Source organism: Microcebus murinus, chromosome 17, assembly GCF_040939455.1.
Source record: "Microcebus murinus isolate Inina chromosome 17, M.murinus_Inina_mat1.0, whole genome shotgun sequence".
Taxonomy (NCBI): Eukaryota; Metazoa; Chordata; class Mammalia; order Primates; family Cheirogaleidae; genus Microcebus; species Microcebus murinus.
In genome coordinates, this window is record NC_134120.1 from 23,108,925 (window position 1) to 23,121,978 (window position 13,054).

General features: G+C 35.2%; 1 protein-coding gene across 2 annotated transcripts in view; it reads left to right on the forward strand.

Moving 5' to 3' along the window:
* DYM (dymeclin) overlaps window positions 1–13,054 on the forward strand; it is a 351,414-nt gene that overhangs the window by 133,676 nt on the left and 204,684 nt on the right. For both annotated transcript variants that reach the window (XM_075993890.1, XM_012769895.3), the window contains exon 11: window positions 4,539–4,664. In XM_075993890.1, coding sequence (XP_075850005.1) covers window positions 4,539–4,664 — 126 coding nt within the window. The remainder of the gene's footprint in view (window positions 1–4,538; window positions 4,665–13,054) is intronic.

A 13,054-nucleotide genomic window follows, 5' to 3' on the forward strand; every position in this document is an offset into this window, starting at 1 on the left:
TGTTTATGAATAGTGTGTAGGGGGAGAATTCAAATACCTGACTATTAAGAACAGGATTTAAAAGAGCATTCTTTTTAGAAAAGCCAATTGTGGATATGATTTTTATTATTTTATTATCACTAGCAAAGTGTTTCCCAAGAAAAGTATATAGACATTTGAAATAGTCATAATTCTTTTAGCTGTAAGTAACAAACCCACTTATGCTTAGCTTAAGCAAAAAGGAATTTATATGCACAAATTAAAAACTTGCAAGTTTTTTGGCTTCAGTTATGGCTGCTTCTAGGGTCTTAGTGGTATTGTCCAGTCTCGGTCTCTCTATCCCATGTCTCTGTTTCCACAGCTTTGGCCTTATTTTCAGGCATAGACTCTCCAAATGGAAAGATAGATGGCTACCAGCAGCTCTGGGCATATGTCCATTTTATAACTCCTGAGCCTAAAAAGAAGAATAATTATACATTTATTCATCCATAAAAAATTTCATTAAAGTCTCTAGTAGTGTCTTCGTGGGTTGTGCCCACTTCTTTGATCAGTCGTTATGGGAAGGGGCCTAATGTAAGCCACCATAGCCCCAAGGTTAAAGGGGAGTTCCTTATACTCTGAAAACTATAAAATCTTGTTGAAAGAAATGGAAAAACATACCATGTTCATTGATCACAACACTTAACACTATTATATTAGTATTAGTGTTAACACTTAACATTATTATATTAATAATATAACAATACTCCCCAAACTGACCTATACATTTAACATAATACCAATGAAAATCCCAGCTGATTTCTTTATATAAATCAACAAGGTGATTCTGAAATTCATATGAAATTGCAAGGGACCCAGAGTAGCCAAAGCAATCCTGAAAAAGAATAAAGTAGTTAGACTTACATTTTCTGATTTCAAAACTTACTACAAAGCAACAATAATCTATATAGTGTGGTACTGGCACAAGGATAGGCATAATAGATTAATGGAATTGAATTGAGAGTCCCAATATAAACGACCATATAGCTATGGTCAACTGACTTTTAGTTAGGGTGCCAAGACCAGTGTGGAAAGAATAGTCTTTTTAATAGATGGTCTGGTGTAACTGTATAGCCACTTGCAAAATAATAAAGTTGGGCCTTTACTTCACTCCATGTACAAAATTAATTCAAAGTGGATCAAAGACCTAAAAAGAGCTAAAACTATAAAACTGTTAGAAGAAGATATGTGAGTAAATCTTCACAACCTTGGATTTGACAAATGATTCTTGGATATAACAACAAAGGCATGAGCAACAAAAGAAAAAAAACATAAATTGCACTACATCAAAATAAAAAGCTTTTGTGCTTCCAAGGACACCATCAAGAAAGTGAAAAGACAGCCTAGAGAATGGGAGAAAATATTTGCAAATCATTTATCTGAGAAGGGACTGTGTCTAGAATAAAGATCTTTAATAACTCAGTAATAAAAGGACAACCCAATTAAAAAATAGGTGAAAGATCTGAATAAACATTTCTCCAAGAAAGATATATAATGGCTAATAATAACACATGAGAAAAAATACATGACATCATTAATCATCAGATAAATACAAATCAAAACTGCAATGAGATACAACTTTATACCCACCATGATGGCTGTAATAAAAAAGTTAGATGATAGCAAATATTGGTGAGATGTGGAGAAATCTGATTTCTCCTACATTGTTGGTGGGATTATAAAATGGTGCAACTACTTTGGAAAAATCTGACAGTTCCTGAAACAATTAAGTAGTTACCATATGACCCAGCAGTTCTGCTAGGTATCTACCTAAGATAAATGAAAACACATCTGCAGAAGGACTTGCACTTGAATATTTATAGCAACATTGTTTATAATAGCCAAAAAGTGGTAACAGTCCAAATGCCCATCAACAAAAGAATGGATAAATGACATGTAGTATATCTATACAGTAGAATATTATTTGGCATAGAAAGGCATGAGATCCTGATATATGCTACACATGGATTAGCCTTGGTAACATGCTCAGTGAAAGAAGGCAGTCACAAAAGTCTACATATTATGATTCCATTTATATGAAAGCCCAGGATAGGGAAATCTGTAGTTGGAAAGTATTAATAGTTCCTTTGAATGTTTGGGGGTGGGGAGAAATAGTGTATTGGGAAAGGTGATAGCTAAAAGGTATGGGTTTCTTTTTGAAGTCATGAAATGTTCTAAAATTGACTGTGGTGAGAGTGACATATTTGTGAATATACTGAAAAGCATTGATTTATATGCTTTAAATGGATGAGTTGTATGATACTTAAATTATCTTAATACAGATATTTAAAAGAAATAATTGAAGGGCTATTCTGACATAGTCCATTGGATCCATTAATCTTATTATTTATTTCTTTGACTATACCATTTACTAGTCTACTTTGTCCAGTAAAGTACATGGTCTTGAGAACATTTTTTTGGTGTTATATAGGTATTATGTACTATAGTCAAGATGTGTTTCCTACAGGCTTTGCCAGAAAAATAACAACATGATATAAAATATACAGTCATGTGTCGGTTAGTAACAGGGATATATTCTGAGAAATGTGTCATTAGGTGATTTTGTCATTGTATAGACATCGTACTTAAACCCAGATGGTATAGCCTACTACACACTGAGGCTATATGGTATAGCCTATTGGTCCTAGGCTACAAACCTGTGCAGGGTATTACTATAATGAATACCGTAGGCATGTGTAACACAATGGTAAGTATTAATATTTGTGTATCAGACATATGTAAATCTAGAAAAAGTACAGTAAAAAATACAGTATTATAATCTTGTAAGACAGCCGTTGTATATGTGGTGTGTCATTGACTGAAATGTCATTGTATGGCACATTACTGTGTATTGAAAACTGCAGAATCAGAATGAATGAAGGTTGAGTTAAATGCCTATAAAATTAAACTATGTTATCTAGGTAATGTTGAGTGTGAGTACAGTGTATTATGTTTGACATAATGTCAGAAGTTCGTTCGTTCGTTCTTTCTTTCTTTCTTTCTTTCTTTCTTTCTTTCTTTCTTTCTTTCTTTCTTTCTTTCTTTCTTTCTTTCTGTCTGTCTTTCTTTCTTTTCTGTCTTTCTTTCTCTTTTCTTTCTTTTCTTTGCTTCCTCCCTTCTCCCCTTCCCCCTTCCCCTTGCCTCCTTCCTCCTCCCCCTACCCCCTCCTCTTTTTTTTTTTTTTTTTTTGGAGACAGTCTCACTCTGTTGCCCGGGCTAGAGTGCTATGACATCAGCTTAGCTCACAGCAACCTCAAACTCCTGGGCTCAGGTGATCCTCCTGTCTCAGCCTGCCAAGTAGCTGGGACTACAGGCATGCACCACCATGCCTGACTAATTTTTTTTATTTTTTGGTAGAGATGGGGTTTCACACTTGCTCAGGCTGGTCTAGAACTCCTGACCTTGAACGATCCTCCCACCTTGGCCTCCCGGAGTGCTAGGATTACAGGCGTGAGCCACTGTGCCCCAGCGAGAAGTACTTTCAAAAGGCCATGGCTAGAATGTATAAAGAAAAAAGAACAGTGGCTATTTTGGTAACTGTGGTACGCTTAGTTCCTGGAATTTAGTAATGCTCATGTACCGAACTTCATAACATAGAGAAGTTTTAGTTACAACTTATAAAAGAATAACACACTCACGGCCACACTTTAAAGTTCCCTACAATAGGTGTGCCTCCCACAAGGTATGGTATGCCCCAGTGTGCGGTATACTTTCCTGTTGTTGTGGGCTTTGTATGCTAGCCTGTGTTTTAGAGACTTGTGTATATGAACAATTTACTCATTACAGGTGTCATCTAACTTAGATTATAGATTTTTTTTGCTTATTTTCTAGCACTCAGTTGATAATGTTCATGGTAGTTTCATGTAAGATATAACATGTAGCTAGTGTGCCCATATTTAAGAGATACTTTAATGTATTTACTTTAGTAAAGAATGAACAAACTGAAGGTGTCACAGTAATGATTTGAAATAAGCTAAATTGGTCTGTGTGTAAACAGGATTTAAAACGTAATGTTTGACAGATAAACCGAAGAGCAAATCTTGACATGTATGTTGAGAAAATGCACCTTGGATTGCAATACTCTGTTTAATTATATGTGTATTTGAAATATATTTTTTTATTTATTAACACTACAACACAAGTGATGCTAAGCACATAAGTTCAAATGTTAATTTATGAGCAGCTGTTTGCTCCTCCTTTAATGGTTAAGTCGGAGGAAAGTGAGGAATGTGACTTTTTAAAAATTTTGAAACAAACCATGAGTCTAAATGGTATCTGCAAAACCCACCTTTATGTTGGTTAGCCCTTCAGAGACCTTTACAGAGCTAGTGATGATTTTTCTGTACTGGTATCTTAGCTATACATACGGAAAGTTCATTAAATCAAAAGTGGGTTTGTATTTTTTTATAGAAAAAATATAACTATGATATTAAAGCAAAAGGTATAATAGTATACAGGTTTAAAACATTTGGACTTACAATAAAGTATTGAAATAGTAAATTATGATTTTTATTCCCCAGGTTTTACCAATTCTTGAGATTCTGTATCATGTTGAAGAAAGAAATTCACACCATGTGTATATGGCCCTTATAATACTATTGATCCTTACAGAAGATGATGGCTTCAATAGATCCATTCATGAAGTGGTAAGCTACCATTACTTATATTAGAGTTAGAGTTACAGCATAGACATGTCCCTCCATAAGATTTACTACAGTCTTAGCATTTCTTGTCTTTTTTTTTCCTGGTAGATGTTTCTTTGAGAACCTGGATTAGAAATGGTATGTCTTTCTTCAGATTTATGAAGTGGTGCTTTTTTCCCCGACTATTAGTCACTATTACAAATTCTCAGCATGGTTCCTTAGTAATTGATGCAAATGTTTTTGCTGCTACTGGGTTCATTTTTCTTCAACATTTCATTTCCATTTTTTAATGCACCATACATTGTTAAGCAGGTTTGCTCCTTGCATACAGGATGAGAGAAGGAATAGAGAACAAAAGGGAGAAGATTGAAAAATTGTATTATATATATTGTATTATATATATATTTTAAAAGAGTTTAACATAATTTAACTCTTTAAATTTTGGTTCTGTTGGAGAGTTTCATTCCCAAACTGGTTTTATTTTTCTCTTTGACATTTTCTTTGTGTCAGCGTAATACATGTATATAGTTCAAAAACTTACATAGAAGTATGAGGTTTTAATGAAAAATAGGAGATCTATGTTCACCCTATTCCTGATGCCTACTCCCCAACGACTAATGCTTTCAGCTCTGTCCAAGTTTAGTAACATGCTTATATTGTTATTTCTTGAGTTTTTAGATGTAGCTAATGACTTATTTTCTCAGATGGAAAATAAGTCATTAGCTTTCCTTCCTGCCCACTGCATGTGTTCCCACTGGGTTCCCTGTGCACCTGCCAGCACATAGACTTTTTTCTTTTTCCATCTCATTGCCATTTTTGGTTAACTCAGCTTTTACATTATTGTGGTTATCTCAGCTATTACTCTTAGTTCAGCTATGTAGTATAGGAGAATTGCATTTCTTGTACATGTATTACTAATTTCTGTGGCACATCATTGCCTTGTTTTTTTATTTGTGTACCAATCACTAATTCACCCACCAGTACTTCAACAGAACTAAGAATCCCTCTATTCAGAAACATATTTCTTGGGTTTTCTTTTTGGATTCTTGTTGTCAGCCACACTGCAGACTTTCCTCAAGAATCTGGTGGTTCTGGCTGATGTGTTCATCTGTAGGAGTAAGCACTAAAGAGTTGATTGGAAATTCTGTGTGTGGGCAGGGCTTAGATACTGTATCTAGTTCTATATACTGGGACTCTTACCCTGTAAGACTCTTCTTTTAGGTGGATTGGTTCTCAGAGGATTCTTCCAATCTCCTCGCTTGGCCAGGGAGTGGTGGGATCTATAGAAGAAGAAAACAGGGCTTTCACGCTTCATAGGGCAGAGATACCTCACTTTCTTCTTGTTTTTAGTAGGGCTTTTATGTTACCTTTACTCTAATGTTCCTTTAAACTTTTTTTGCCTCTTACATAGTATGATCATAAATTATAGTATGACCATAATTTCAACTAAGACTCAAGGAATCTTGACCATTGGGGAAAGAGTACAAAACATACAAATTTCTTTTTTTATTATATACAACATGGTATTTTGATATACACAAACATAGTGAAATAGCTGCTATAGTCAAGTAAATTAACATATCCATTATCTCATGTAGTCAGCCACCTTTTTTGTGGCAAGATCACCTATAATCATTTAGCAAAAGTCCTGAATATAAGGCAATATTATTAACCATGGTCCTCATGTTATACATTAGATCTCTAGTTTTCTTCATCCTACACATCTGCAACTTTGACTTATGTCTCCCCATTTCCCTCCCTCCCCCCCTTCTCCGTAACCGCCATAATTTTCTCTCTCTCCGTGTATTTGACTTTTTAAAAAGGATTCTGCGTAGAAATGAGATCATGCAGTATTTTTCTTTCTCTGTCTGGCTTATTTCACTTGGCATAATGTCCCCAGGTTCATCTGTGTTGTGGTAAATGGCAGGATCTCTTTTTTAAAGCTGAATGATATTCCATTGTGTATACAGTCACATATTAACAACAGGGGTACATTCTGAGAAATGCGTTGTTAGGTGATTTCATCACTATAAAAATCTCAGAGTGTAGTTACACAAACCTAGATTGTACACACCCATGCTATGTGGTATAGCCTGTTGTTCCTAGTCTATAAACCTATACAGCATATTACTGTATTAAATACTGTAGACAATTGTAACATAATGGTAAGTATTTGTGTATCTAAAATATCTAAACATTGAAAAGCTACTGTAAACATATAGTATAAAAGCTCCCACATCTCTTTATACTATTCTTTAGAAGAAGAAACAAGTAAAGAGACCCACTAAACTTGTTTTTCTCTCTATATTTGGGGGTTTTGGTGAGAATTTTCAGGATTTTGTCAATTTTTCTGAGGGACTGCTACAAGGTAAGATAGGATTTAGAGTCAAGATGTGTCTCTCAGCCCTGCCCTAGTATTTTTCTCCCTTATTAGTTAAAGACCCCAATACACCTACACTTTATATGCCCAGGCTTTCATTAGAATTTTTTACCACTACTTTTACCATTTGGTTAGCCTGAGATTTAGAATACATGTATTGTTTAATGAAATTGTTTAAAGGACTGTGTAGTTACTTTGTCTTCTCAAAAGAAAGTATCTGTTTAATTACACTATGGGACCAAGACCAGCATGCTATTGGTATAAACTCAGTAAGCATTTAGTGAGCATATACTGTTATACTGTGGTAACAGTGAAATGAATTTTAAGACACAGCCACTTTTTAAGTCTAGCTTCTAGTTTTTATTTGCCAGATGAGTCATGTGCTTTTATGCTATTCTCTAAATCATAGAGGTGTGGTAGAGTTTGAGGAGATTAAATTTGGGCTTTAATCTATTTGTTCATGTACTACTCTTCTAAGTGAAAACTTTAAAATTGTGATTTCACAATTTATACTCTTTTTATGCCTGGAGTTGTGACACATGCATTCCTTTTGATATTTCCTTTTCTTTGCTAGCCCTCTTCCTTTCAACCATAGAAGTGTTTATGCCTCACACAAAGTAGTCAATAGAAAAATGGGGAAAATAATAGAAAATTAGAATACCTGAATGATCAATAAGCATTTCAAAAGGGTGTTCAACCTGATGTTTCATGATGATCATGCTAATTAAAGTAACTGAAATACTTTGTGACCATCAGAGTGGCAAAAATTATGAAATCTGGTATTTCAAGAGTTGGTGAAGATAATAGAGAAAAAAAGACTCATGTGCTAGTAGTGAGAGTATAAATGGTGGAACCACTTTTGAGAGGAATTTGGCCTGTTAAATAAATAGTCCACCTCCCAGCAATTCTGTTTCAGGGTTTACATCTTAGGAAGAACTTCTGTATAGATTCACAAGAGCATATTTCAAAGAATTTTCATTGTAGCATTATTTGTTGTATTTGCAAATTATAATCTAAATCTCCATTAACAAGAGAGTAGATAATATAAATGAAGCACTGTAAAGCAGCTAGAATCAATGGAGCTATGTGTATTGATAATAATAAATTTTTAAAAATACCCAATTCAGGATAGTGGCTGTCTCTGGGGAGGGAGGTTAGGGAATAGGATCAGGGTAGAATAGGTAGGGAGCTTCAGAGACGTTAGCAACATAATTAAACCCCTATTGCTAAAAAAGATAAAATAAAATCATTTTAATTTAAATACCCATCTGTGGATAGTGCTACTGTGTTGGACACTGCTGCTATATGCTTTTTAGTATGTTAAAATAGTTAATAGTTACCAAAATATATATTTATTTTAAAAAAGGAGATTGTCAATGATTTAGCAATTCTGCTTCTTGGCAAACTGTTACAGATGTACTTTTTAAGTCACGTACAGCTATTTTTGTTTTCAAAAACTATGTGATTCCTGAACTTAGGTAATTAAAGTCCAGATTTTAAGAGTATGGAGAGCAAGTAATCCTTGGTTTCTGGGTTTTGTATGGTAAGATTTGGGATAATAAGGGTAAAGATCTATATTGTAACATTGTTTTTAATAGATAAACAACTAGAAATAACCTAAAGTTTGATTAATAGAAGAATGAATTTAAAATGAGGCCTACTGGTATAATACTCTACAGTGGTTATGTGGAATGAAGTAGACTTGCTTGCAGCAGTGATATTCGAATGATTTAACCAGTATGGCACAAACATCAGACAATAAGAATAGGTGTGGACCATAGTCCTTTGTTCTCTGCTATGTATTACCTAGGGGAGTGGCTTGAGGGTTAGGGTTAGTATTCCTTCTAAATTAGTATTCCTTCTAAAATAACTAGTACTATCAGACTATGGCATACTTGGTGAATATTCTTTTTATATGTATCAATATAGATGAGTTACACAAACATGTTGAGTGAAAAAAAATAAGATGTAAATAAACACTATGTGTGTTAGTTTCCTAGAAGTGCTGTAACTGAGTACCACAAGCTGGGTGACTTGAAACAACAGAAATTTATCATGTTCTGGAGCCTGAAAGTCCAAATTCAAGATGTCAGGAGGACCATGCTCTCTCTGAAGGCTCTAGGGGAAGACCCTGTCTTTTCTCTTCCTAGCTTCTGATAGTTGTGGGGAATCCTTGATGTTATTGGCTTGCTGATTTCATTACTCCAGTCTCTGCATCTGTCATCACATGGCAATCTCTGATGTAGGTGTCCGTCTCTGTCTCTCTCTTCCAGTTCTTATAAGGTCACCAGTCATTCTGGATTTAGAGTCCACTTTAATCTAGTACAATCTCAACTTGATTACATTTGTAAAGACCCTATATCAAAATAAGGTCACATTCATAGGTTTTGGATTAAATAAATTTGGGGGAGATTATTCATCCTAATACATTATGTTACTATTTATGTATGCTAGAAAACACTCAAAGCATTGCTTGGGTTTTGGTTTTTGTGTATGTATATATATATTAATATGTATATATGCAGGTAAAGTAATTGAAATGGACTGGAAAGATATATACTAAACCCAACTGAGTGGTTGTCCCTCTGTAGGGGAATAAAATGGGATTTATATTTAAAAAAATAAAATCTTAAAAGTTATTAATGTGAATTGTGGGAGTATAGATGTTAATTATTGTACTTTCCCATATATATTTAAATTTTCAAAAAGTTGATATTACATAATGTTACCATATAATACTCTTAAGTATATAACATATGGAATAGGATAATCAATAGAAGCAAATCATATGGGAGAACAAAGCTAAAAAAATTTGACCTAGAACTAAAAAGCATTCTCATATACTTCCTTTTTTTTCTTTTTGGGACAAGGTCTAGCTCTGTCTCCCAGGGTGGAGTACAGTGGCCTGATCATAGCTCTTTGTAATCTTGATCTCCAGGGCTCAAGTGATCCTTCCTGCCGCAGCATCCTAAGTAGCTAGACTACAGGTGCATGCCACTGTGCCTGGCTAAATTTTTTTATTTTTTATCATTTATTTTGTGGAGGTGGGTCTCACTGTTGCCCAGGCTGGTCTGGAACTCCTGAGCTCAAGTGATCCTCCTGCCTCGACCTCCCAAAGTGCTGGGATTACAGGCCTCAGCCACTGTGCTCAGCCTCTCATATACTTTTTGAGAAGGAAGGCATTTTTAGATTTTTGAGGAGCTTCCTTCTATACACTATTTAGTTATTTTAAGCATAAAGTGATAAAAAAACACTATTTTAGTTATTTTAAACATAAAGTGATAAAAACTATAAACATAATGGATAAGCAAGGTGATAACAGTCCACAGCTATTAAGCTATGAACACTGAATGGGGTAAGTGAGGAATTGTTTTTTTTTTTTTTTTTTTTTTGAGACAGAGTCTCGCTTTGTTGTCCAGGCTAGAGTGAGTGCCGTGGCGTCAGCCTAGCTCACAGCAACCTCAAACTCCTGGGCTTGAGTGATCCTTCTGCCTCAGCCTCCCGAGTAGCTGGGACTACAGGCATGCGCCACCATGCCCGGCTAATTTTTTGTATATATTAGTTGGCCAATTAATTTCTTTCTATTTATAGTAGAGACGGGGTCTCGCTCTTGCTCAGGCTGGTTTCGAACTCCTGACCTTGAGCAATCCCCCCGCCTCGGCCTCCCAAGAGCTAGGATTACAGGCGTGAGCCACAGCGCCCGGCCAGGAATTGTTTTTATAAGAACCAAATAAATAGGTCAAGGACTACAACTAGGTTACCAAGAAAAAATTTTTATGCTGCCTATTAATTACATGTTAATGTCCCATGGGAATATATGTGAGCTGTATAATGGGTTATTTATAATTTTTTTAAAAACATCACCCAGAATTTCTAGATAATGATATATTTTTCATAGGAAAAAAAGACAAACCTTTGTGTAAATGCTAAATTGGATTTCTAATTTGCATAGTAACCACTGTAAGTTTACCATATGGATACTCATTAACTATTTGTTGAATGTTAAATGACTTTGTTCAAAACACTTTCTCAATCCAGTTGTACAGTTGACATTATACAAGCATACATTAAGACCTAATGACCTCCATTCCAAATACAGATGACTTGTGATAATTTCTTTCTAAGTAAAGGAGCCAAGAAAGGAGAAACAGAATATATTAAAGTGTGTGTCCTTTTAAAAAACAGAGACTCCTTCACTAGTAAAGTTGCCTGATGAGTGTCCCTGGTAGTCTTCCCTTGTGGACTTAGAACAGTGATTTTCAAACTTTTTGGTCTTTACGCTTAAAAATTATTAAGGACAGCAAAGACCTGTTTTATGTGGGTTATAGTTCTCCACATTAGAAAGTTGGTCCTTATAAAATAATAATAATAATAAAAATCCCATTACATGTTAGCATTGATAACATTTTTTACAAAAATTACTATTTTCCACAAAGATTTAGTGAGAAGAGTGACATTTTTTTGTATTTTTGCAAATGATTTGCCTTAACAGAAGACAAGTAGATTCTCATGTCTGCTTCTGTATTCAGTTTGTTATTCTATCATATAGCCTGTGGAAAGCTCCACTTAGAATGAGAGTAGAAAATAACGTCTTAGTATTATTATGAAAATAATTTTGACTTTGAGAATTCTTCAGAAATGTCTCAGGAACCTGTTTATCCCAGGATCACATATTGAGAACTACTGCCTTATGGAATAGAATACATCAGAAGGATTGAACACTTCATGTATTATAAAAATTCAGCTGGCAAAAATCATTGCTTTGAATTTTTTCAGCTACCACTATTTTACATGTAGGTTATCTCTTCTACTTGATTAATTGCACAGTTTTTTTTTTTTTTTTTTTTTTTTTGAGACAGAGTCTCGCTTTGTTGCCCAGGCTAGAGTGAGTGCCGTGGCGTCAGCCTAGCTCACAGCAACCTCAAACTCCTGGGCTCGAGTGATCCTTCTGCCTCAGCCTCCCGGGTAGCTGGGACTACAGGCATGCGCCACCATGCCCGGCTAATTTTTTATATATATATCAGTTGGCCAATTAATTTCTTTCTATTTATAGTAGAGACGGGGTCTCACTCTTGCTCAGGCTGGTTTCGAACTCCTGACCTTGAGCAATCCGCTCGCCTCGGCCTCCCAAGAGCTAGGATTACAGGCGTGAGCCACAGCGCCCGGCCCAATTGCACAGTTTTTACTTTTCACTTCACAAGCAATATTCAGCCACCATGTAGTGGGTGTTTGTTATGTGCCAGCCTGAGTGGACACTGCAGGACAGACAGGTCAGGGTGGGGTTATTTGTAATGGGGCTGCTGCCTGAGGCCTGCCAGAGAGCTGAGCTTAGTAAAAATCTGTGAAGGGAAGGCACCTGTGCATACTTGCACTTTCAAATATATTGATAAGAAATTCAACATGGTATTCCTTTACTTTTTTATTCTTTTTATCTGTTTCTTTACTTCCTTCTAATTTCTAATATTGTCCGGAATTTTTTTCATCAGACTTGCCAGAGAAATATCTATTTTATGGGTCTCTTAGAAGAACTAAGGTGCAACCATATTATTTATACTTACTTATATTTTCCTGATTTCATGGATTAGCCCTGTGTTTGTTGTTGTTGTTGTTTGTAGTCCATATTCTCCTTCTCTGGAATTCTTCTGGATCTGTTACATTGCTGAGGAGGGGTGCTACATGCTTTTATGTGTGGTGGTGGTTTTTTTCCTAGAAATGGTGCGTGGATGGTTCGTGCTGTGTTTTGGATACTTAAGTCTTTATTTTTCAAAATACTTGTGTGGTAGTTTTTCTAGGTGTAGAATTCTAGAATCATAATCTATTTCCTCAAAAATCTGTAGACAATGTTTTATTTTCCTTCATATATATAGTGTTCAAGAAGAAAACTCTAATGTTAGTCTGCTTCTCTTTCTTTTGGTGATAACATGTTTCTTCTTTCTAGAAGCCAATAGAATTTTCTCATATACTGTGAATCACAGATCTTACCAGAATGTTTTGATTGTTTTTCAGTATTTCT